Source organism: Andrographis paniculata, unplaced genomic scaffold, assembly GCF_009805555.1.
Source record: "Andrographis paniculata isolate CXL003 unplaced genomic scaffold, ASM980555v1 Contig45END, whole genome shotgun sequence".
In the NCBI taxonomy this organism is placed as follows: Eukaryota; Viridiplantae; Streptophyta; class Magnoliopsida; order Lamiales; family Acanthaceae; genus Andrographis; species Andrographis paniculata.
The window spans coordinates 223,823-249,005 of NW_026137579.1; the positions used below are offsets into that span (position 1 = coordinate 223,823).

Here is a 25,183-nt window from a genome sequence, read left to right on the forward strand (position 1 = left end):
CCATGAATATAATGGACAATTCAATTGATTATATACTTTATGAGTGAGTATACAATAATCATTATTAAGGTTGAGATATGGTAATAAAAATTGTGTGTGTTAATTTGGTTTAGAAGTCCAAAAATAAGAGAATCAAGCATTGACGAGAATCATGTGTCGTGTGTTTGTTAATTTGTTAGAGTCAGTCAGTCAGGCATTGGTATGTTGCTTTGCTTAGCTTAGTCTCCACGATGTGGCGTATATGCTCAGTGAGTCAGTAGAGTATCATTACTTGCCATCATTTTCATTCATATGCATATGCATATGCTAGCCAGCTGATATGTATGTATGTACGAGTGCTGTAGCCAAACTAGTGGACAGGCAATGATGGGTCGTTTTCTGTCAAAGTTATGAAGACTGCACAAGTAGTAGTTACTTGGTTGGTTAACTTGGATGTCAGCATTGTTATAATCTTATCTTTAACTAATCCAAACCAGCATCAAAGTGGGACGTACTTTTTGAGAGAGAGAGAATTAATTAACAGACTTGCAGCCCGTCATCATGAGTTGAATTGAATTGAATTGAATACTAGGGTGGCCATTGAACACTAGAGGAGAGGAGAGGGTTTCTTCTTATACTTATTTTAATTAATTACATAATTAAATTGGTGATTAATCCAACATACATTTGGCATTAGGAGGATTTGGCTGTAAAGCCGTGAATCACCATCACAAGGGGCATCATGAAACCAACCAAGCATTCCTACACTCTTTTCAGTTTAGTTAAGTAGGTAATTGCAACCAGCATAAAATATTCCATCGTGTTGTGAGATACCATACAGCTAGATAAAGATTATAGTATAATAGTCCCCCTTCACTTTTACACATCACTATCACTATCACTAGTCACTACACACCACCCCTGTATCAGACACAATAATAATAATAATAATAATAATGTCACTTCCAGTAGGTTCATATATCTTTACCCAGTAAGTAAACCCATTATTCTCATGGGGCCGGGAAAATGCATATAAATACTCAAGTCAGTCGCAAGGTTTTTCGAAGCTCCCAATCCTCAACCAGCAATTTTATTTTATTTATCAATACTTGATCAAACATTGATAACCTCAACTCAATGCCAGCAAACCGGGAATAGAATTAAACTAGTTTCACCAAATCAACAAATTTCATCTATTTCCTCATCACCTAAAACGAACAGTGTCTATTTTGTGTTGGACTACTTCAAATTTATGATTGTCTGAGAATTTTGGTTATCTGCAACTAACATATAGATTGAGAAGGGGGGCAAGTGCTGGTAGATACACCACAAGCCAGTGTTTCCGGCAACATTGAAGCATTTACCAGTCATTGATTGTAACCATCATCTTCACAATGGCTGAGGGTGATGATCAGGTGGGAACAAGGTGACCAGAAAGCGATGTATCATTTCAAAACTGGTAAATGTGATTACAGCAGCCGGTGTTGTCCTCAGCAGGTTGGTGGCACAGCCACGATAAAAACCAGAAATACCCTCATGCTGGAAAACTTTCTTAACACAATCAACAACGCCAGTATATCGCTTCTCAGAGTGGAATCCTTGTTCTTGAAGTCTTGACCGAACAACCTGCATTCAGTTTGTCGAAAGTCTCAGGAAAAAAAAAAAAACAATACGTGGAACAAAATTCAATAACTTGATTGGGCGTAAAAATGAGCAAAACTATGCTCATTTATGCATTCAGAATTCAACTGCATATCATAGCAAAGGGCATTAAATAAAATTTATAAATATAAAAAACTTGGAAATTTGAAGATTCATGCTTGACACAATTTGAATCCTGAATTTAACACTAGTTCAATTATAAACCTATTTAAATATTCTTTTTTTGTTTAAATTTGCTCATAGCTTAATCATCTAATATCTTTCTGAACTAATGAAGTGTCAGGATATAGCAGTAGGATTTGAGGCACATTCACCCAACATCTTCTAACTAACAGCATAGCTGCAAAATGGCAGTACATTTTAACTCACTAACCTCGTGTGGATAAGTCAAGGTAGAAGCAAATATTTTTGAAACTGATGAAGCAACAGCAACATCACTAGCGCTCAGTTTGTCCATTGTAGTGTTCCCTATCATAAAAAAGATTCTCGTTTCAATGGCAAGATAATAGGTCAAAAGAATAAAACAAAGACCTTCGGTTTTCAATTTCCATTTTTCAAAACTGAAGTGAGCTGCAACACACCTTGATCTGCCAAATAGCACTTTATCTTCTCATATGTTGGAAACTGAATTGCAACATGACTAACTCCAGCCAACGCTGGCACAAGACCACTGCAAACAGCATAAAATGTAGAGGAATAAAAAACACAAATCATCAATCATTCATAGAAGATCAATTTCCCAAATACTATCAGCATAGGAAACATATTAACCTATACAATCCACGAATACCCTCTTCATATGCAATTCTACGCAAGGCAGATATTGTGCCGGTATAAGGCACCACCCCCCTTCCCCTTTCTTGCGTCTGCATGTATGAGAGAAAGTAAAAATGATTAGACTCAAAGCATCTAGATTTTGAAAAGGGTTCCCAAGCACCAATGACAAAATATACTGATATAAAAAATAAAAATAAAAAAATAAAAACCAACCATATAAGTAAGAATCTTTAAGCCAAAATTCAAAATCATACAAGCATTCCTACAAATGGTTATATATATGCAAATGATCTATTACAATAATTTTCTGTGGAAGTCATAAAGATCAAACATTTCAATGTTTTTTAAGTTTAACTAATTTTAAAGATCAAAATCAGAAGTGAAGAAACTGTCAGATCAGATAAAAACATATTTTCAAGCAACAAAACCATCAATCAACATATTTGCAGCATCAGCACAAAGGGAACTCCAAAATAGAGTTCTTAGACTGAATTAAATTTCTACATGTGGTTGGCTGAGCAAGCACAGAGAGGCGAAGTATATTTACTTCACTGGACCAAGCACAAGAAGCTTCAAATGGCATGCATATGCATTGACAGTAGCCAATACAAATATGCAAAAGTAACAGACCTGCAGCCTTGTCTTGACAACCCAGAGAGGATTTGTTGCAATTGTTGTTGAAGCTCCAGCACCCGCAGCAGCCATCATGTTAGCACCAATAGAGAGTTGATGACTTGCATCTATATTTCCCAAATATCACAAAACCATGTCCAAAAAAAAAAAAGAAAAAACTCAGAAACTTTCATATCAGCATAATAATCAGAAAGTTCAAAAAGGAAAAAAGAACAAAGAAAGGGAAGTGCTCAACAATAAACAACAAGAAAAAAAAGGCAGAGAAAGAACTAACCATCAGATCCAAGAAAGCTCTTTAGCTGTTCATATATCGTAAAGTACACCTGCAAAATATCAGGTTAGTTGTTTGGCTGATCTTGTTCCTTCTCCAGAAAGGGCATAAAGGCCATTCTCTCATTTGAGTATAGAAATGCCCATGATCGCAAATAATTTGTTTAAAACAAATTGCAAATGTAAAATTACTCACCGCCCAATTTGGGAGTAAAGCAATTACAGTTGGAGAAAGCCCACGGTACATACCACGGAAACCATCCTTTTGAAATATCTGTTCTAAACTCCCCACAATAACACTACCTGCCCAGTTATAACAATTTTCAAGTCAACAAACCGACCATCAAATACACCTTCATCCATGTAGCTAATTTCACATTTCTTGGTGGGGGAGAAAAAAGGATCTTTGTACATTGACCAGCATAGAAGACACAATAATCAAGAATAAACACATTGTATGCTAACGTAACAAGTGAACAATTCACCTTTAAAGCTAGCAGTGGTAAGCTGAGGAGGCCCATTGACTTGAAGCCTAGTCTTTATAACATCTAACGGACAAACAAAAGTAGCTGCAATTACACCTGTACAATTTTAAATTGGAAAAACGTTAGAAATTCTACAGTGGCTTCCAACATAGGAAGCTATCAAAAAATGTGAAGAGAAAAAAAAAAAAGAAACATAGAAAAAGAAAGCATTCACATTGGCTGTTAGCACTTAGCATCAATGCTTGCTTATTCACCCCTCTAAAAATGCAAATCTTGAAAGATGATCTTTTCCTCAATAATAATCTAGTCATCCCCATAGGCCCAAACTTATCCTCAAGTCCAATATGCACGCTAAGATCTATAGTTCTATCGGTTAACCTCTACTGTCCAACTGTAACATTATCCAAAAGAGTAAGTTCAGATGCCCAAACAAACTCATTACAATACACAGTAACGTAACGTGTATGTCTCAAACAAATGCTATGCGACACGAAGGCAGGCACAATATCTTCCGATCGACCAAAAAATTGGAACTGTAAGTAACAAAGTGAAGACGGTTTAATTTACCAGCCGCAGCACCAGCACCAGCATTGCAGAGGAGGCCCTTGGGACTAGGGTAATGATCGGCAGCCATAGACAACCCTACTATAATCAGCTCCAGGAAAGACAACCAATTTCGAAGCAGAGGCAACAGATACAACTTCGGAGCCTTGAAAATAGGTGGCGGCGGTAGCCTTTAAGGAGTCCTCTCTCAGGACGCCGATCGATGCCGCGAACAACCGTCGCATGGCCAAGATGACAGCTGAAATACAAATCAATCCAATTCAAACAAAATCCCCGTTACGCTAGTGAAAAACCAACGGAAGAAACCACTCTTCCAACGATATATAAGAAAAGTAAGAAATTAAAGGGTTTTCGTAACCAGTATCAGTGGCCGCTACAACCCAGCCCTATTGCATTCGAATCTTTAGGGAGGATGGAATCAAGAATTCGATCTGACCCAGGGGGCAGGGCTGATGGAGAAACGCAAGAGAGAGAGAGTGGAAGGATGGATAGAGAAAATCGTTGGAAAGGTAAACAAGGTTAGGTGGCTAGCGCCAATTTATTCGAAGCCCGAAGTGGGCCGGAACCTTCGCACCAGGACACCACACCGGTGTAGAAGACAAAGTATTCGGATCGGATAAAGACTTCTTTTTTATTCGCCACAATACCTTTTAATACCAATAAATAATAACTATGGCTGATTTTGGTTCAACCCTCCTCTTGCCATTTCCTTCAATAAGTCAAATGAATCGAAACCCATACGCATACTCACAGTCTTAACATCTTTGTCCTGAAATTAATGACACCACCAATCTATCTCAATACTTTGATGAATAAATTTATCCTGTGGCTGACACCAAAAGCAGGCATGACAGTGCCTGTGGATCAAGGATTAACACAAACGTAATCAGTGTATACGCTCTTGCACAGCCACAAATCTTCTGAAAGTGATACTACAGAAATCCAAGTCCATCTCCATTAAAGTCTTGTCCTACCACCATAGGACAGTTGCTGGTTTCATGTCCAAATTGCCCACAGCAAAGGGATGGACACCGTCTTCTCTTTCTTTGGATATCATGTTCATATCTTGATCTGCCCTCTTTCAACTTTTCGAACGGCACACACTCCCGGTGGGTTTCCCTTAAACTTTGAGCAATGCTGTCAGATTCATCATCTGGAAGAACCAGAGAACCAGAAGGGCTGTCATAAGCAGCTTCTCCAGAACCATCTGTCATAAGAGGGAATTCTTTGATGCGGGCCAGAGCCAAAGCAATGTGATCACATGCAACATCGAGGCGGTCTTCGGTCTCTGCAGACTCTGTAAGCAATGATGAAATCATCGATTGCAACAACTGAACCTTGCCTGGAGATGTGCGGGCTGATTTGATCAATAATGGTGATAAGTCACGCCACCTAAGAGGTAGGTATTGATCTGGAATGTGAAAGCAATTGTTTGTTGATAGAACACGAAGAACATGCCTACAGAGGATGCCTGAAAACTCGAAATGACTACAGCTACAAGTGATGAACTCATCTTGTGGCACCCATAGCACCTTGCACCCACCATCCACGTCCGTATGGTGCCTCACGATAAAATAACTTTCATCCACCAACATTGTTGCATATTGTGGTGCTAAAACTAGTTCTTCTTGCAGTTTGCAGAAGGCATATGGACTAAGAACAGTAGCAGCATGCGACTCCATGGGCGATCCTGTTTTTAGTGACACTTTAGGGACCTTCTGTATAATTTTGAGTTTTGTTCCTGGTTGATTTCTGGAATCCAAAATTGTGGCCACCTGCCAAACAAGAAAACATTTTGGAATATATAACTATCGATCAAAATGAACAAAGCTTTTAGAAATAAAATACAATATTATAAGACTAATTCACACCTGTTCTACAAAATTATCACACACAAATTGTGAGCTGAGAAATCGTTGGATATAGGAATTAATGAGCTCTGACTGGAATGTAATTGAAATTCCTGCGAAGAAATATGATCTCAGAAAAGGTAGAGCCCAATAGGTACGCAGGGCATACAGGCTGACAATGTGCCTGTTTCCATGTAACCCATATAAATCTACCATCTCCCTCCATCCAACTTCGAACTCCTCAACTGTATGTAGATTATAAATACGGTGAAATTCAGCTCTCCAATTGTCATATTGCGACCCAAGTATGGTCGAAAACCAATCAGAGAAGTTTGATATGATATGCCAAATTGAGAAGGCATGTTTTGTCCCCGGCATTTCTGAGGTGAGTGCTTCTTTAAGCCATGTTTTCTGATCAGTCAAAATTGTTCCTGGAGCTTTTCCGTTAACAAATGCCAAGAATGTCTACAACAAAACAAGAATAATGAAAAGGGGGTTAGTAATTGTAAACATCTCCACAAATCATACTTCTTAGCTCATAAAAGTAAAAGTTTCCTCTTTGACAGATTTTTTTTTTTTTTTTTTTGGGAGAGAGAGAGAGATCCTATTAATCTGCAAACCACAAAGCTGCGATCAATTACCTTCAATCCCCAGGAGAATGATTGCACATTTTCATCTCGAACAAGCATGCAGCCAAAGAAGCAGAGAGCACCATGATTGTCCAACCCAAGCCATATTCCAAGAAGCATATCATAAGCATCCAATCGATGTGTTGTATCAAAAATTACAACATCTCCGAAAGCCTCATATAATCTGATAGATGAAGCATAGGACCATGCAATGTGTTCTAATCTGTTATTAGAATCAATCTTATAGTTGTATTTGAAGTTGGGATCTCTATCTTTTCTCTCCTTGCACATTTTGACAAGGTCAATTGGATCATTATCACGGTCCACCTCTCGAAATGACTGAAGCAAATTTCTCACATCAATCTCAGAGAATGGTAAACAACCTAGCTTAACACCTTTCTCTATCTCCATTAATCTGAGCATTTGTCGCACAGACATCCCAGCTTTAGCATACATACAAATACGGCTCTTGTCATCAGCAGTCATTGTACAATAAACAGGAAGTAGCTGCATCTCATTTGACTTCAAGAGTTCATGGTTGTGGACATTGCTAAATCCAGTGACACGCCATTCAGGGACATCGAAATCAGCTCTTTTGACAATCCTCATGTATGCTTGACATCCACAGCGTGATGATTTCCTATTTCTCTGTAGCTTTCCGTCTTCTGTCGGCTTTAGCTGTGGATAGCCACCACGGTGACATGTAAAATCTCTTCTTGTGATTCCCCTTCCTACGCCATCTTTTCCACGAGTGCGGTGGCGTCTAATTGAGAAGCCACACTGCTTGGCATAGCTACTATAAAATTCATAGGCAGCATCCTGCGATACAAATCTTTGTCCGATGAATGGTACAAGGTTCACAGATGACTGCCTCAACAAGATGGTGTCTTCAGGCATTTCTTCTATAGTGCCATTATCATCAGGGGATGAACTCCGAGCCATTCTCACAAATCTCCTTCAATATATTTGTATGCTCCAGCATTTTATGAAAGCAATTCTATCAATCTCCAATAAGATAGCTATAAGACATCAATTTCAGAAATCAGATTCAAATCAATCCAACAAAAAACAATTGAAATTACACACCCCTAAATAAGATGTTTTCCAATGATAGCATAATAACATAAATAGATTCCTGGCAATAAACTGATCACATTAATCGTGAGATTCAGCACAAGACACAGATAGCTAGATATCAATTATTAACAAGAACCAAAAGCAGCCGATATTGTGGAAGAACTTATAGACACGCAGAATCAAGAAATAAGGATGGAAGAACAAGGCATGCAACAACTATGAGCTAACTAGATTTTTTCAGGCATCATTTAAAGAAATCCGTATAACATACAAAGTACTATCTGCAGATAAAGACTTCACCAGGAGCCACATTGACGCAGAAACAGGATATAGTACTACAATAAATCCTCTTCACTTCCATAGTATGAAATTTAAGTATTATTCAGCAGTCAAACGACAATTCATTCCACATTAAAATAAACTAACAAGTTATAACAATGAAATTGAAAAAACTGACCAGCTTAAATACGTAGATCGAGAAAACACCAATTGCCCTACGGCTTACAACATCTGAAAAGTAAACAGCGACTCGCACTCAACATCAGATCAGTTGTGAAATACCACTGTCATGGAAAGAAAATGGCGCTGAAGGACGACTAACATCGAAATTAGGCTGACTTGGGGAGATAATAGGAGCAAACAAGCCGGATTAACGAAAGCAACCAAACCTAAAGCTTGGTGAAATAGGAGGGGATAATTCGAAAATAAGAATTAAATGTAGTAAATTGGAATCACCGGGGAAGAGCTAGAGGCCGGAAAGGAAACGGGCAGTGCAAAAGAGATTCTCTCCTCAGCGTCAGCGTCGGCGTCGGCGGCGTGAGTCGCTATTGTGCGCTGGATTGGGTTTGGGGCTGTTATCGTGCGCATATCATTCTAGAAATGGAACGTTGACATGTCAATGTCGGTGTCGGCTTCGGGTCGGGTCGGGTCATTCAAGCGAGTAGGGGGTACGAACGTAGCCAGATAACGGGCTGCAAAACTGTCTATTATGTAACTAGCTGTTCGGCCCAAATTAATAAGGTGGGCCTGTTCCTTCCAATTAGTCAATCCGAGGCCTGGTCTACGAAAATGGCTCTCCATTAATTCTGGCGGTCCCGGGACTAATCCGATCCGTAAGATTGTATTTGTTTGTGAGTTTCAAACTCAAATACCATTTTTCCCTATTTTCTTTTAAAATAAAATAATAATAATTGAAATATATGTAGGTGAGACTAAGGACTTAATGAGTTGCAATATTTAAAATATAGAGTTAATGTGCTACTTTAATATGTTCATAAAATAATTTTTCCTAGCTTTACTTCTAGCTAGGGGTGCGCACGGTTCGGATATTTGCAAATATGCAGGTATTTGATATTCGAATCGAACCGAACAAATACCCGAAATCGTGAACCGTATTTGAACCGAAAAATTCGGTTAATCGAATTTTCGGTTAACCGAAAATATTTGCAATATTTGCAAATAATACGAACCGAACCGAAATTAAAAAATAATTAAAATTCTAATTAAATCAAAATATTTGCAAGTATTTCAAATATATGAACCGAATCCGAACCGTAACCAAACCGAAACCGAATCGAATATAATTATTAATATAAATTTTAAAATATAATAACATAAATATATAAATATATTCAGTTTGGTTAACCAAACCGAAAAAAATATAAAAAATCGAAACCAAACCGAACCGAACAAATATCAAATATGCAGTATTTTTATTCGAACTGAATTTGCTTGGTTAACCGAAAATTCGGTTCGATTAAACGATTCGGCTGTTCAGTTTGGTCTTTTTACCCACCCCCTGCTTATAGGAACAAAGAGAAAATGCACGGTCCCGGTCTGGGTTTAGGTTTTGCATTGCATCTGCATAGTTATTAGTTAGTTAGCTAGGCTGGCCACGTGACCCATATACCACTTTTGACAACCTCATTACTTATGAATAGTATAAAAAATATCTTATTATATTTTTATAAAATATTAAATTAAATATTAGCAACTTTTTAACTGTTTTAATTTTTTTTATTCCAAACCTCAAAAAATCTGTATATAAATGAAATAGACATAAAGAGCAACAACTAGTTTATATAGATGATTATAATCCCTGCTTTAGCCGTGACCTTTTATATATCTTTACATGTAATTTTTTTATAAAATACTATTTGATATATTAAATACAAAATAGTATAAAATATAAAAAGAACCAAGAAAACAAACAAACCATAAGACTATATATAGCCATCGTCTCTGTCCCGACAACATCCTGCAAACGACAAGTTTCATGCTGTCTGAATATCAGAGGCAACTCTAAAAATAACTAAACTAATTCATTCATATGAATAGAAACAAATCGAACGAATCTAGCAGCAGAAGCCACTTAATTGGCAGTATCCGCCGCCGTAAAGCGGCGGTTCCCGACTTTCCGGCGGTCATCCTCAAAATCCCAAAGCCACGTACACGGCGGAGGCTCTTCTTCTTGCATCTGATCCCACGGCCCTCCCTCCTCGCCGTAATAATTCGCACCGACCTCCCGAATCACTTCTTCCCACGACTTCCACGGCGGCGACCACCCAATCACCGGCGGCAAGCTCCAGTAATCATCCTCATCACTCGATAAATAATCTGCATCCTTCTCTCCGGCGGACGTCAAAGCTTCTTTCGCCGGACCTGCAGGGATATTTCCGGCCGCCGGCGTTTTCATTAATGGAGGAACACTACTGTCGTCGGAATTATTACTACTCACCACGGCCGATCCACTGCTCCCCTCGTCGACGCTAGATTTATTGCTGCTGCAACTGTCTACGCCGGCGCCGGCGCCGGAGTTAATAAATGAGGTGGGGGGTCGGCGGGGGGGCTTTGGCGGGACATTAATCAGGGTAGTGTTTGTGAGGAAATGGGGCCCGTTGGGGCGTGGATAGCTGTAGATTTTTCTGCTGAGATGAGAATTCCAGTAGTTCTTGATTTCATTGTCTGTTCGTCCGGGCAAGTATCCAGCAATCAAAGACCACCTAACACCATATTGATTAACTAATTCATGAGTGATATACTATAATTTGCACAGAATTGGATCCTATGGCGGCGGCGCCGCCAATCAGTTAAGTAACAGCTGGCTAGGGTTTTTAATTAATGAATGAATTAGTGACCTGTTGCCGAATGAGGCGTGGAGGTTGACGATGGTGTAGTCTTCTTCAGGGGTCATCTTACCCCTCTTGAGATCAGATTTCAGATAGTTGATCCATCGGAGTCTGCAGCTCTTTCCACAACGAAGCAACCCTACGTATCTCCAACATTTTGAAGAAAATAATTAAAAATAAATAATTAATTTGAATTGAAGTGTAATTAGTTTACCAGCATTGTTTGGGAGGGATCTCCAGGAGCCTTCCCCGTTGGCCTCAACGTATGTTCTCAGAATTTGATCTTCTTCCGCAGTCCATCTTCCTTTTCTGAGCCCCACTTTCTCGCAGCACGCCCTTCTCCCCATGCAGATCAGATCAGACCAGATACTAATTATTAGTATGGTGTTGAATTGTATTTCTTCATAATTCTGGACAGAGAAGAAGAAGAAGAAGAAGAAGAAGACAACAAAAGTAGTGAAAAAGGAGGGTAGGTAGGAAGAGTGAGTGTGCTTAAATAATAACTACTCCGATCCTACTACTTACGTATATATGAATATGTATGTATGTACTATGAATGGGGTGGGGTGGGGTGGCTTGTCGTGGCATCTCCAGCGTCGAGTGGATATTGATGGGGCGTACATTCCCACGTTACATTACTTTATTATTATTATTATTATTATTATTATTATATTATGAACGACAAATTTTAATACCCTGTAAATTAGTGAATTTGATTTCATAGTCACGAATCCGACATGATTAGACTAAGACCTTCTCAGCACTAATTTCTCCTTATAGTAGCATATATATATATATATTGGTCATAATTATTAATTAATTAATTAATGATTATTACTTGTCCTCTGTCACTTCACTGTCAATCAATATGCATGCATGTTGTAATGGAATGTAATGTAATGTAATGTATCTCCAGTCCACCTACTAGTCTATACTCCCCACCCCACTGCTTGCTACTTCCTTACCAAGGCACGACGCAACGGGCGGATGGATGGATGGATCAAATTAGACCAAAAGGAGGTTTCTTATTAATTTAATTTAATAAATGGCCTTTTTTACGCAAAATTTATATAATTATTGCAAATCAGCACCCAACTACTTTAACAAGCCCCATAGATTCATCTTCTCAATTGGGACTGTCATGGCCATGCTACACGTCTCCCGTCATGTCTTTTCCTGGTTACTCAATATTTTTATCAATTAATTAATGTGTTCTCGTGACCACACACACTACTGCCAAGCAGGACATTTATATGGAGAGTACCTATGACACGTGCAATCCAAAAAGAGAGGGACACATAATGGCGGATGCACGCACTAATTTGCATTTTATTTTCTTTATATATTTACTTCCGCAGATATTATTTTTTATTTTTGTTCGTTTTAAAACAAAGGTATTATTTTTTTAATTTAGTAACTGTACTACATATTTAATATAATAAATATTCTTACAATTTATGATATATTATACAAATATCGTCACTTTTATAACATACCATACTAATAGGGACATTTACAAATTAATATAATAATAATATTCAAAAAACTTCGTGAAAAAACAAACGATGTTCTTCTTATATATATTTTTTTTGAACCTATATATATATATCTAAATAATATGCAACAATTCTTTCACTATTTTTATTTGCTTTTTATTTTTTAACATGTGTATATATAATATTTATATATGTAATATAAAAAAATATTAGAATAAACTAAAAATATACTAAAAATTTTATATATGGTGTGTTTGTTTTGTTTGGATTTTAAATTTTGAATTTAGGTTTTTAATAATAAAAAAATCTAATTTTGAATATTTTTGTGTGATATTAATAAATCTTATACAATATTTTGAATATAAAATTAATTTTTAGTAAAGATTAAAAAAATATTAGAAAAACAAATTTTGATATTATTTTTTAGATGATTTTATTTTATTTTTTAATAAAAATTCTTGTTGGCTTCAAGTAATACCAAATAAATATTGTAATATGTAGTGATGTTATAGTTCATTATTTTCCAATATTTTTAAAATATAACATTACAAAAAAATATATATATTAAATAATACATAGATTGTATTATTTGAAAAAATATAAAAATTAGCCTATTCTACAGTCAAATTCTAATTCCTCCGCTTCGGCAGCTTGACAGATTCTTTATTAGGGAATTGTGTTTCCGCAAATTCACCCCAATAAATAAATAATCCGTCATGCTTCGTCCTATACCTAAAAATTTGATCAAAGTTTTGGACAGGATTAATATGGACGTATCTTTTTTATTACTTTTTATTCTTTATAATAAAAAAAAAAAAGAAAAAACGACATGATTTTTTACTAAAAAAATAAAAAATAAATATTTTTTTTGTAGGTAATAGACAAAAAAGTGAAATAAGCAAAGGAGTAATAAATAATGGGGCATACTACGTCTACGTCTACTGATTCATACATGTGTAAGCAACACTAGGACAAATATTTGCCGACACTGATTTACCCAAAATGAACACTTGACAGAGCAATTTTGATCTACTTACCCTGTAAACATATAAATCTCATCATTAAATTTTCTTTATTTAAATCCAAACATAAAAAGAAATCGTGTTGGGATGGCTGTTTACATAGTCTAAGCATAGCAACCATTACACATTTCGTAATAACTACCTACATTTGCAGCATATGCATTGATGATCAAAAAGAAAACATCAGAATCAATATTCTGTTGTATTCCCATATTTGTGCCCCACCACAATTTAAATAGAAAAGGGGGGGCGGGGCGTGGAACAATAGCTGCCGGAGCATACAAATGCACTTCAGCTGAACTACTAACAAATGAATTTTTAACTGATAATTTACTACCTCCGAATTTACCATTCAAACCTAAGTTAAAGCCCTTCTTCCATGGCGTTAAACAGATATGATACATATACATCAGAAACATAAAATTCCATCAGGTACACCAAAACTACAATTACAAAGCAAAGGAGGTATGTTTCTAGGTACTGGACAAAACATTAACTTCCAAACATTACAACTTCCTAGAGCTAGCATGTCAAAAACATTGTGGCACATACACACCAAGTTTTAGGTCATGCCCATGGTACAAAAAGTAACCTTAGTTGATATATGTAAACTTCACATCATTTCAGTATAGCAAGTGAGCTTAGGAGTGTTTTGACAACTTCCATTACCTGTTTTTGTGCTTACACACACGTCCCTTAGATTTTAAGGTGAGTTTCCTGGTCTTTAAACTCTTGGACTTGGAGGCATATGTATCATTGTCGAAGTCATCACCACTTCCATAGTCAAACTTTGAATTGCGTCCCTTTACACCTTTCTCACACAAAATTATCTTTCTTTCATCCTCTTGATGCTTGGAGTGGATTGTTTCCGGCCTCCAGATGAAGATAGATCTGAAAATAGTGTTGCAGTAGAATTAACAAGCAGCTGAAAATGGATTATAGTAAAAATCATAGATATAACAATAAATTATAGCACCCAACACAAATCCGCTACACATCCCGTGTATCACCACATTCGACATTGGCTGTCCTAAAACACACACAGACAACTTATAAGAAGCTCTATTCATAGTTCTTTCATCTGACTACCTAGACGGAAGGCAGCAACATTATTTACACGACAGTTTTCAAGGCATAGTGTTCTGTCTGGACTTGCTGTAGTGGTACGAATGAAATGACAATAAATAATACATGTACACATAAAAGGTAAATTTTCACGTAGACAGCAAAGGTGACCAATTAGTTTGCACAAACCTGGAACTACCAGAGGCCAAAATATCATCCCGTGGATGTAGTTTATTTACAGGGCTGATTGTAGTAATGTTTGGATCCTTCACCTCAGCAACTAACTGGCCTGTCCTTATGTCTATAAAATCAACAGGGTGCAAGGCAACCCCATCGTAGTTTTCGCTTATGTAACGCCCAACAACTATGAGGGACTCTGAGGTGTCCTGCATAAAATTTTGCCATATAGTCAAAAGTTGTTTAAATGATGAGGCGTTTCAGACATCCACATCTGTATAAAAAGGTGTTTTGTCACCTTCGGATCCCATTCCGCTCGGAAGGGTGTCAAATGTCTATTAAAATCATGGCTGTGCACAATTTCCCGGCTTGGACATTCCAAATTGCCAAATATAGAATCCCATACACGGAGTCTGTTGTCCTGTGATGTGGTAAGTATTTTGCTACCACTCCTTGGAGAAAAATAGGCTGAGTTGACAACTCGCTTGTGGGGGAGATCATAAATAGAAGAACCAGTTTCCAGATGGCGCATGTCCCATATACGAGCCTTGAGTCGAAAGAAAAACAAAAAATGATCAAGAAAGCTATAGAAAATAATATACAATTGTCAATACTACATATATATATATATACACTTCTTGATATGAAACATAGAAGTTTATCAACAATCCAATCAAACACTAGTTACCCCAAAAATGCACACACCAGATGGTAATTGAAAAGTAAACATTTAAACGACAAAAGGCCATAGAACAACATACAAAATGATCGTTTCCACAACTCAGCAGTAGATCTGGTTGAAGCGGATGGCAGTGTAAACCAGTTATTTTGCTCCCTTTCTTGTGAATCAGAATAGGCTTTTCAATTAAATTGTTGGATCGAGTGTCCATCCTGAACATACAAAACGATAATAATCTAAGAACCATTAAACATCAGTCCATAATAGAGATGTGACAGGATATACACACATATATAGAAGTCCAAAACTATCTGCAGCAAGCAAAATTCCTTTTTCATAGTTCATTTCCAAACCATAGAGCATCCTCCAAGTGTTTGGGCCCTAAAAATTGCAAAAGAATGCATTACATAAATTTCCAATTACTGTGTGTAGCATGGATTTTATCCAGAAGAAAAGTTTATATCAACAAGAAACAAAATCTATAACCAATATTCCCATTTTGTCTCCAAATCGAGTACTGGATGTACCTGCCACCCATTAGGATTAAGGTTTGCCAATGTTTGTGAAATTCCAGTCTCTAAGTCAGTGCAGCTGATTGTTCCATCGGATGAAGCACCATAAACTGTTGCATCATTCAATGGATTAAACCTGTAGTAGTTCAATGGCCATCCATCCAGGTTATGAGTGATATTTATTTGAAGCCAATGGAGGGCAATGTAATCATGAGTCATGACAATTACACAAAGAACTCACTTTATGTTGTTCAGTATGCAATTATGTATGTTGCTATAAACTGTCCGTTCGTGCACTTTCCCATAATCCCACACTCCCAATTGCCCTTTCTTCATCAGAAAACACAATTTTTAAATGATCTGTATGTATACACAACATGCATCTAAAAGATCCATACAAAGCATACCTTGTCGCCCGATAATAAAATATTATTCCTTGTAGGGTGGAACTCCAAACATGTAACTCGCCGGCTGTGATATCGAATCACTGCACAATTCACTTCATTTGGGATAACAAATGCTGGTCTGACCTGTCTCAGGAAATATAAACATGCTTTAATTTAGTACCAGAGAAATATTTACAACAAACTTATGCATTACACTACTGATTGAATTCACAATTGAAGGCAAAATTTAGAAGTAGTTGGAATGTTCTCACAGATCAAAAAGCTCATAATTTTAATTAATTACTTGCAAGTCTTTGAAAATAAAAAGTATACATATCAAATTACATTAGAAGGAATTTTTATTTTAACATTGGTCATAAAAAATAATAATAATATATCAATGAATTGTGTTAAGAATATATGAAGATATTATCATGGCTAGATACAAGAATACGTTAAATATTTAACTAGGGATAAAATTGTACAAAGGAAATTTTTGAAAACATAAATAAAAAATCAAGTTATTAAAAGAACCTAATAAAAGAGGAACTTTAGAAGGCACCCACCAACAACTTTTAAATAAAAAAAATAACAGCCCTATGAATACATGCACAAAACTGATATAACAAAAAAATTATACCTTAGACCAACAAATTCATCATATAAATGAATTTCATTCTACGATAGGGGGCAAGAATGAATTATAGCAAACATGGGAAATGAGAAGCAGAAATGTGGTAATGTAGTTTCCTCTATCAAGCTCCTCATGGTCAGCCATTAATCATCAATTAATAATTTATGAACCCCATCTCAAACACAACGCTAATAGATCATAAGTTCCTTACCCAGGTCATTGACACGAATATAAGACTTTTTGCTTCCACACTATAACTAGTGATCTAAAAGCACAGAGTTTCTAACAATTCAAACTAAACATTGATACAATTTCTAAAACATAACTCTACAATGACAGAGAGACCACTACGAATTCTAAAACTTAACGCTATGATCAAGGACTGACATGATCACTGACAGTTCATCCGCAGATAGAGCGAATGGCATAGATAAAATAACAAGCCTTACCGCAGGAACATGACACCTGAGTTGGCGTTCAAAAACATACTCTAATGCACTATGAGCGCTCTTGGAAGGCGCCGGGACGACCCCGTGCTCGGAAGCCACTCGGTGCGGACAATTCATTGTGGTATGCCCTTCAGTTTCCAAGCCAAAAATCAAGAGCAATAAAGTAAAACCCACAGGAATTAATGTTTCGCGCATGTTGAAGAAAGAAAACAATTAGATTCAAGAGCACAAAAGACCCAACAAAGAAATAATAATAAAAAAAAAAACAAGGAGCATGTTTTCTGCAAACAATCACCAGGCGTTTTGCATAGGAAACAGGGTTTCATCGGGCAATCAACGTAGGTGGCACCCTTGAATCCGGCTTCATGGCCAGACTTCTTGCATACCTGAATAAACGCGAGATTCGTCAATCATTTTCTACACAAACGCGCGCGAAGCAAACTGAAAAGTCGTTCTGAATATCCAAAAAAAAAAGAAATTTAAAAATCATTGCAGTTAAGTGAAGAAGGGCAGAGATGTAGTTGAAATGGCTTACTTTGCAAACTTTCTTAAGGCTGATGGTAATCGGTTTTCTGCCAGTTTTGGAAGACGGCGAGGGCTCATCCTCTTTGTCCTCCACGGGCGACTCTTCTCCGTCGCCGGCGTCGCTCTCGACTTCCTCACTATCCTCATCCTCGGTAGAACTCTCGGTGTCGTTGTCCCTCTCGATCAAGACCTTCGGGAACGAAGAACCCCTTGTCTGCGGCGCCATTTTCGAAAGTAGTGCAGAGAGTACGTATATGCACGCAAGCAAAGCAGAATTTTGGAGCAAAACGGTGGTGCGCTGCAGCGTTGTCGTTATCCGTGAATTTGGGAGACCAAGTAAATTACCAGAAATGTCCCTGCTATAACATGCTGATTAATAAATTCATAATCTATATATAAAAAACAGAAAATCTTCCTTTTTTAAAGATTTGTTTTATTTGTGTTTCCAAATTAAAATTAATAATATTCTGGATAATTTTTTATAAAAATTAAGGGTTTATTTTCTCAAAAAGAAGATTATGTATTTTATTTTTTATAAAAATTAAACATTCAATTTTTAAAAAATTAGTTTTCATATATTAATACAATTCTTTATATTTTAAGTAAAAAAAAAAATCAAATTAAAATTCTAAACAAACGAACTTATAAAAAAAACTTTTTTTTTGTGTTATTTTTATTTTGTCAAAGTAAAATTATACATATATATGATAATTACAATAAATGAATAAGTACTTAAAGTATAAGTAGAATTATAAAACTAGTGGTCCGCACAAAATAGTATGAGGATATAGATGAACACTATAATTTATTTATAGTTATTTTTATGTCTAATATAAATATAAAAAAAATTATATTTATTCACAAACTCATGAACACATTCATTTTGGAATTTAGATTGAGATTTAAATCGTAAAAATTTTGAATTTGAATAGTTATATAATGTGATATAAATATGTTGTTTTGAATATAAAATTGATTTTTAATATAATATAAAAAATTAAAAATAGATGTTTGATATGATGTTTTAGAAGAAAAAATGGGATGAACCGTGTATTTAAAATTCAATCCCGGAACAAACACACCCTCAAAGTATTTTCAGACATAATACTCCATCCGTCCCAAATACCCTGCAACATTTTTTTTTTATATATCTCAAACACTCTGCAATATTTTCAAAATAAAAAATAATTAATTATACTTAATCTCTATCTATCTCATATTTTATCCCCTCACATTATCCAAATATTGCAATGTATTTGAGACGGATGGAGTAATAAATTGGTGCATTCGTCTTATTTTTTAAAACTACATTTTTTATTATTAACATATTTTTTACTTTAAAATAATATCTAAATAAAAATTAGAAATCAAGCCAACTGTAGATTTACGTATGCTAATTAACTATATACTCTCTTTGTCTCGGCCGTTTTTTTTTACGTAGATTTTTTAGTATTAATATTATAAAAAATTGTAATAAAAAAAAAAATACTCTTATTAGTATGGTGTAATATAAAAATAATGATATCTATATAATATATTGTAAATTGAAATTTTATTACGTGAAATAGGTAATACAATTACTAGATTAAGAAAATAGTATATTAATGAAAAATAGTAATGAACGGATGGATGGAGTATATTAATTCCATTTCTACATAAATTGCACAACTGGGGTATTGTCGGCATTTCAGTTTGTGAAACGGCGACTCGTTACGTGGCCTTTTGTTAGCCGATTGCGGGTGTGCACTGGTGTTTTAGTATTGACCAACATTACAATATTAATTGAACCACCGTATTAATGGCGCATTTAAGGTTTCTAACTTACGCCATAAGTACCAATTTTTTAAATGTATCACTATAAAACGAAAAAAAAAAAAGAGAGAGAAAATAAATGATCGAATATGATAAAAATATTATACATATGTAACTTATGATCAACTAAAGTTAATTTATCCTTGAGATGTTTTTAATTTTTTATTCTCTTCTACACAAGACAACTCATATTGTATGAAAAATTAATAATTATAAATACACACCAAACATATCCAATAATGTATAGAAATATGATCTCTATGACAAGAACACTTGTAATAACTTGCTCCCAAAAAACATTTGTTGAACATACACGTTAAAAATTCAGCAAGGCGTTCAATATTATACAAATTTCATCAACTGGCCCTAATATTTTTTTATTTATGTAAAAACAGCATAACTGTAGTGGTAATGATACAGAAAGTAGAACATTCCTATTAGGCACGTGGTTCAGAATCTAAGCCACCATTCCAAATATCTATACAAGTGTAAGCATGTATCTATCTGTAGCAATATGTACTAATATATATATGTAGCTGTTTGCATAAGGCCTACCTCATCCAACACAGCAATGGCGGAAGGAACAGCCGGAAAGAGATCGATCAGAAAGAGGGATGACTGTCGGAGTACTCAGGTCGGCTAGTTAAAGAGGGTCTCATGGTGACGATTGCAGATTCATTGGCTCCGGCCTTCAAAGCTGCCCTGCCGGCTTCCAAGAACCTTTTAACTGCATCCTCTGCGTACCGGTTAGCCATGCCCACAGTCATGCCTCTTCCGATATCCGGGTAGGTATTCAGGATGTGATCGCCATTGAGTTGTGATGCCAGCTGAATCAGTTCGATTTGGAACTCTGACAGTTTAAGATCTTCAATTGGTCCTCTTGGCCTTAATGATGTTGTTACTTCTGAAAGCTTCTCTGGAAAGGGAAACAGATTTATAAGTCTCAATTGCTTGTGGAATAAATTGAAGTGTTTCGAAGAACAGACTGATGTGCTATTTTTCATGTGCAAAGAGAACAAACAATTGAACTGCATAACCAAGCCAAGATCAATATTAAAATGTATGTACTTGTCCAGGCTGTAGGTTGTGATATTTTCCATAAAGTGAGACATAGCTACGGTCCAAATGGTGCATTAACTTGTTAGCTTCCTAAATACATTAACTCAAGAGTTTCACATGCACTACTAGTTCATACTAAGGAAAAATAAAAAGATTTGAACATTCCTAAACTGAGGGTTGAGAAAGACAAGACAAAGATTTGGGCATAAATACAAAAGCAGGTGTCGGTTTATGATAGATGATATATAAAGTTAACACATCAAACCATCACTGTGCCAGAAAGATGCAAAAGCCTAATGCTAAATTTCAATTGTAAAACAACGCAGCAGAGCATATAACCTTCCCTGCCTATCAATTGTCAAACAACACAGAAAAGCATAATCACTATAGTGCAGAAACAATCAGCAAAATGCATGATCAATGACAGGTGATTGGTATATTACATAACAATTAAATGACTATAGGTCAGAAACAAGATATCTCCCAGCAAAGCAATTACTTACTTGATCTGTAACACCAATTAAATATTTAACAGTTGAAAAAGAATCTAGCCATTTCCTATTTACGAATAATCAACTCAATTTATCCCTGATACTAAAAAAGTGACAAACTAGAACACACATAGTATGTATATCGCCAATAGGAGTGCTTCAAAACTAAGACTCTTCTGGCAATAGATCCTAATGGATATGCATGTGTGTGTGTGTGGAACACATGGAATGCTTATATCAAAAGAAATGTGTCGCAAAAGACATGGAGGAAAATGCAGACCTGGGCAGTCATCCCTTGGAGTATCCCGCAAGTAAAAGTATTTCTCAAAAGTTCCAGCCCATGCGTCTCGTTTAGTCAAAAAGTTTGAGTTGAGATTGAAAAGCTTCTTCACAGTAGCAGGTATGGATGAGTGTTCATATTGCGAAGTTGGAGTTGGGCCACTTGGTTCATGAATCACTGCATAAAATATAATTAGCAAACAGAACAAAATGGACATATAAGCAATATTTTGAATAAAAAAGTCTTAAGATATTTCAGCAAGTGGAGAACGCCTTAGTTTGGATTAAACTCAATTTTAATATATCAAGAAATGGACATAACTTTCGATCTTTGCCAAGAAATATGTACTTCTTAATCTGTTAAAACCCTGAATCATTCAACAATTGCAAAAGTTTCATGAGGCCAGGCTGGCCATCATTGAGAGATAATAAAGACTATCTTATCTAATTCTCTAATCCCTATGCAGGGGAGATACACCCAAAAAATCCATGATTAGAATAAGGATGTGGAGTATCACTTGTCAACCATGAGGACTTCAATACACAATATAAGATAAGCACTATCCACGACATCACACTTCTGTTTTACAATAACTGAAGTTCAAGAAATCCATAAAAAAAAAAAAAAAAAAAAAAAAAAAAAAAAAAGAAAAGGAAAAAACCATTTGCAAGATGATATTCATCCTTCATAGAGTAGACATCCCTCTAAAACTACAAAAAATTCTCTGCATATTCAGCTAAAAAACCAACGAACCCATCTTATCCAGAGCATCATAAATTTCCATTTTCTAGTTAAAAGAAATTGTTGAATATCAAGAGAAGCACGCAAGTCAAAAAGAGAAACCTAGGGAGGACTGCTAGTGGATTTTAACTTAATTTACAGATGCAAATAAAAAATTTTGAATCTCAACTAAAGTGCAATCCAGTATCGGAAACAATGCAGTTCAACATCAAAATGAATAAACCACATTACTTAGGGAATTCAGAACTCAAACACACAAACAGGAAGTTTTCTGACACAAAAGTTTTGAATATGACTATAACTTCTATCCATGGCAACACTGCGAGCAACTTTGAACTGTTTGAGTCTAAGTAAGTATTCTAACCGCAGAAATTTTATGCGAAAACTTTCAAGATTTTTTTCTTTTCTCGTATATATGTACATCTATATCTTACAGCAATCACCAAGCAACAGCATTCATTGCTCTGACATTTCTAAAATTGAAGGACTTCTCCATCCTAAAAGAAGAACTAAAAGATACCAAATGCTTCCCAATTCTAACATAATGCACTTTCTCCAAGCAACAATTATCCATTAATAAACGTTATGGAAGCAGAAGCTAGTTGTGTGATAGTGCATATATCTTTGGGAGGGAGGGAGGGAGATTCACATTTACCAGGTCACTCCTATCTAGTTTCCAATCTAATTCATCTTTCTTTTTCTAAGCCGTTAACAATGGCTACAGAGTGAGGCTATCAAATATAGATTCTTATGGGTTCACAAAGAGCATTTAAAGTTCCATCTTATATACTTGGAGAAGGTGCAGCAACAGAAGATGCAAGGTATCTTGTCCATTAAGTCCTTGTTTACTTGACCAGTGGCTCCGGAACTCTGACAGGAAAAGGCGCAATTTCTTCAGACAACTTTTTTTTCCAGCGTGTATGAAATGAAGCAAAAGAATACAGAATCTTACTAGAAAGGCAATGCTCAGGCCTTAGTGCAGAGCAGTTTAGACGAACACGGCACTAGGGTTGGCAGGTTTTCATAGTTAACACTAACCATATGATTCATATATTGGGCAATTGCAGTTGAATATTCTTTTGGGATAAATCCTTGTGGAGAGAGACATCTCTAAGCACTATGAGGTATAAATGTAGCCACAAACATGAAAATCTTGGTCCAGGAGGTCGGAGGTTGGGTAATCGAGAGTTCATTCAACAAGCACAAGATCGGGACAGCTCAGGCCAAAGTATTACTACAATGAGCTTCCATCTAGCACAACAAGAAGGGTCTCCTAGAAATCAGGTGTCGTAAAGTATAGATCATGCCGAAGTATTACTACAATAAACTTTCATCTAGCACAAAAACAATAGTTTCCTTGGAAACAGGTATGTTAAAGTTATAATCTTCTTACTGTAAAGAAAGCAAACAAAAAATAAAAGTAAATTCATCGACATATGTCAAGCAGTAAATAGTCACATACCAGTGCCTTTCTCAATCCAAGGTGAAATCAAGAACGTCGGCACACGAACGCCAAGCCTATCGAACTTAAAATAATAGGGATCCGGGCCAATGATCCCATCTGGGTTGGGCACACCAGAAACTGGTGTCGGCACATGATCATAGAACCCACCATGTTCATCATAAGTGATCAGCAACGCCATCTCCTTCCACTGCGGACTCGCCCTCAGCGTTTCGTACACCTCCTTGACAAATTTCTGCCCACGCGCCACATCGTGTGAAGGGTGGTCGTCATTCGCGGGAAAAAGCTTGACATCCATGTACCGTTGCTCGATCACAACATAGTTTGGGAGTTTCCCTAGTTTAGCATGAAGTTTGAACTTCAAAGCATAATTATGGAACTTGATGATATGCTTGAGCTTCCTGAGGCTCTTGAAAAACAAAGAGGCGGGGATATTCTGGTAATATATCCCAAAGCTGAGGTTATTTTCGTCCAGAGAGTCAAAAATGGTCTTCTGCGGATAGCCATGGATGAGGTCCTTCCGGACGTTGCTGGAGGCGCCGTGGGAAGTCGCGGAGTGAACGTAGAGTCGATTTGGCTGAGTCGAGGCCGGGACCGAAGCGAACCACCGATCCATAACCGCGAATTCGTTGGCTAATTCGGTGTAGACAGGGACTAGCTCCGGCTTGAAGCCGCTCATCACAGTTTTGGGCATACCTTCGACCTCCATGCTATCCGCCTGCTGCACAAAGCCATTCATCGGAGCTGGATTCGAGGACGTATCAGTACCTCCAAAAATCTGCTCTCTCATGGCCTGGATGGAGTGACCAGGGTCGGAATCAACGAAGAGCGCGTCGTCGGAGACGCGCACAGCTCCGGAATTCGGGTCGGAAGCGTTGTAGCGATTGAATTCGGTGCCGTTGAGGCCGTCGATGTCGGGGCGGAGCTTCTTCAGCCATCCAAGCATGTGATCGAATGATCTGTTCTCCATTACCACAACGACAATGGTTTTGATAGGGCCTTCGATTTTGTGGGTGTGCTTTTTGGGGAAAGGGAAGGAGTAAGCAGCGGAGAAGGAAAGTAAAAGATAAAGCACCAGAACATCGAGGAAGTAGATCCGCCGGGAAATCCCCATCTTCCCGTCGGCCGGCGGCGGAGAAATGACAGAGAAACGCAGATATAAAGAAAGAGGGAGGGAGGCGCAGAGAAGAAGAGTACTTTAGCAGTCAAAGCATATTCGAACAGTAAAGAAAATATACCATTATTTCATATAATTAATTAATTAATAATTATATTGTACAGTAAATAATATCTATACAGTATAGTACCAGTATTATTATTGGTAATAAATATTTACATT

General features: G+C 36.6%; 5 protein-coding genes across 7 annotated transcripts; all 5 read right to left on the minus strand.

Annotated features, from left to right (window-relative positions):
- Positions 1-1,056: 1,056 nt before the first annotated feature.
- On the minus strand, positions 1,057-5,084 carry LOC127251643 (nicotinamide adenine dinucleotide transporter 1, chloroplastic). Its single transcript, XM_051275423.1, has 10 exons — positions 4,729-5,084; positions 4,374-4,608; positions 3,807-3,902; positions 3,518-3,624; positions 3,326-3,374; positions 3,049-3,158; positions 2,413-2,507; positions 2,223-2,311; positions 2,015-2,109; positions 1,057-1,605 (listed from the first exon to the last, which is right to left on the minus strand). The coding sequence occupies exons 2-10, from the start codon at positions 4,438-4,440 to the stop codon at positions 1,369-1,371; spliced, it is 945 nt and encodes a 314-aa protein (XP_051131380.1). The 5' UTR covers positions 4,441-4,608; positions 4,729-5,084; the 3' UTR covers positions 1,057-1,368.
- Positions 5,085-5,302: 218 nt separating this feature from the next.
- LOC127251642 (protein FAR1-RELATED SEQUENCE 11-like) lies at positions 5,303-8,795 on the minus strand. Of its 3 annotated transcripts, none has more exons than XM_051275420.1 (5): positions 8,528-8,795; positions 8,384-8,436; positions 6,862-7,868; positions 6,242-6,685; positions 5,303-6,145 (listed from the first exon to the last, which is right to left on the minus strand). In XM_051275420.1, the coding sequence occupies exons 3-5, from the start codon at positions 7,789-7,791 to the stop codon at positions 5,303-5,305; spliced, it is 2,217 nt and encodes a 738-aa protein (XP_051131377.1). In that variant the 5' UTR covers positions 7,792-7,868; positions 8,384-8,436; positions 8,528-8,795. The 3 variants fall into 3 exon arrangements, with proteins under 3 accessions (XP_051131377.1, XP_051131378.1, XP_051131379.1); XM_051275421.1 differs by having other exon boundaries at positions 8,662-8,785; XM_051275422.1 differs by lacking the exon at positions 8,384-8,436 and having other exon boundaries at positions 8,662-8,786.
- A 1,335-nt stretch (positions 8,796-10,130) lies between these two features.
- On the minus strand, positions 10,131-11,557 carry LOC127251448 (transcription factor MYB11-like). Its single transcript, XM_051275142.1, has 3 exons — positions 11,269-11,557; positions 11,064-11,193; positions 10,131-10,928 (listed from the first exon to the last, which is right to left on the minus strand). The coding sequence occupies exons 1-3, from the start codon at positions 11,399-11,401 to the stop codon at positions 10,298-10,300; spliced, it is 894 nt and encodes a 297-aa protein (XP_051131099.1). The 5' UTR covers positions 11,402-11,557; the 3' UTR covers positions 10,131-10,297.
- Positions 11,558-13,981: 2,424 nt separating this feature from the next.
- On the minus strand, positions 13,982-18,312 carry LOC127251994 (protein DAMAGED DNA-BINDING 2). Its single transcript, XM_051275986.1, has 11 exons — positions 18,010-18,312; positions 17,770-17,860; positions 17,475-17,602; positions 16,413-16,535; positions 16,247-16,335; positions 16,021-16,141; positions 15,783-15,874; positions 15,576-15,705; positions 15,113-15,361; positions 14,827-15,023; positions 13,982-14,463 (listed from the first exon to the last, which is right to left on the minus strand). Exons 1-11 carry the CDS (start codon positions 18,223-18,225, stop codon positions 14,238-14,240), a joined length of 1,662 nt encoding a protein of 553 aa, XP_051131943.1. The 5' UTR covers positions 18,226-18,312; the 3' UTR covers positions 13,982-14,237.
- Positions 18,313-20,110: 1,798 nt separating this feature from the next.
- On the minus strand, positions 20,111-25,053 carry LOC127251714 (non-specific phospholipase C1). The gene is made up of 3 exons (XM_051275545.1): positions 23,845-25,053; positions 21,642-21,818; positions 20,111-20,727 (listed from the first exon to the last, which is right to left on the minus strand). The coding sequence occupies exons 1-3, from the start codon at positions 24,956-24,958 to the stop codon at positions 20,414-20,416; spliced, it is 1,605 nt and encodes a 534-aa protein (XP_051131502.1). The 5' UTR covers positions 24,959-25,053; the 3' UTR covers positions 20,111-20,413.
- Between the last annotated feature and the right edge of the window lie 130 nt (positions 25,054-25,183).

Excerpts from the sequence above, each read along its gene's own strand:
- LOC127251643 (XM_051275423.1), bottom strand. The coding sequence starts at position 4,440 with ATGGCTGCCGATCATTACCCTAGTCCCAAGGGCCTCCTCTGCAATGCT. Across the intron at positions 2,312-2,412 it reads GGTATTCGTGGATTGTATAG|TGGTCTTGTGCCAGCGTTGG; the intron begins GTTAATATGTTT and ends TGCTGTTTGCAG. Across the intron at positions 2,110-2,222 it reads GTGCTATTTGGCAGATCAAG|GGAACACTACAATGGACAAA; the intron begins GTGTGTTGCAGC and ends TTTTTATGATAG.
- LOC127251642 (XM_051275420.1), bottom strand. The coding sequence starts at position 7,791 with ATGGCTCGGAGTTCATCCCCTGATGATAATGGCACTATAGAAGAAATG. Across the intron at positions 6,686-6,861 it reads CATTCTCCTGGGGATTGAAG|ACATTCTTGGCATTTGTTAA; the intron begins GTAATTGATCGC and ends GTTTTGTTGTAG. Across the intron at positions 6,146-6,241 it reads GTGATAATTTTGTAGAACAG|GTGGCCACAATTTTGGATTC; the intron begins GTGTGAATTAGT and ends CTTGTTTGGCAG.
- LOC127251448 (XM_051275142.1), bottom strand. The coding sequence starts at position 11,401 with ATGGGGAGAAGGGCGTGCTGCGAGAAAGTGGGGCTCAGAAAAGGAAGA. Across the intron at positions 11,194-11,268 it reads ATCCCTCCCAAACAATGCTG|GGTTGCTTCGTTGTGGAAAG; the intron begins GTAAACTAATTA and ends GGAGATACGTAG. Across the intron at positions 10,929-11,063 it reads CACGCCTCATTCGGCAACAG|GTGGTCTTTGATTGCTGGAT; the intron begins GTCACTAATTCA and ends ATATGGTGTTAG.
- LOC127251994 (XM_051275986.1), bottom strand. The coding sequence starts at position 18,225 with ATGGCGCCGCAGACAAGGGGTTCTTCGTTCCCGAAGGTCTTGATCGAG. Across the intron at positions 17,603-17,769 it reads TTTCCTATGCAAAACGCCTG|GGCATACCACAATGAATTGT; the intron begins GTGATTGTTTGC and ends TGGAAACTGAAG. Across the intron at positions 15,706-15,782 it reads AGTTTTGGACTTCTATATAT|GATGGACACTCGATCCAACA; the intron begins GTGTGTATATCC and ends TTGTATGTTCAG.
- LOC127251714 (XM_051275545.1), bottom strand. The coding sequence starts at position 24,958 with ATGGGGATTTCCCGGCGGATCTACTTCCTCGATGTTCTGGTGCTTTAT. Across the intron at positions 21,819-23,844 it reads TTGGATTGAGAAAGGCACTG|TGATTCATGAACCAAGTGGC; the intron begins GTATGTGACTAT and ends TATTTTATGCAG. Across the intron at positions 20,728-21,641 it reads TCCAAGGGATGACTGCCCAG|AGAAGCTTTCAGAAGTAACA; the intron begins GTCTGCATTTTC and ends TTCCCTTTCCAG.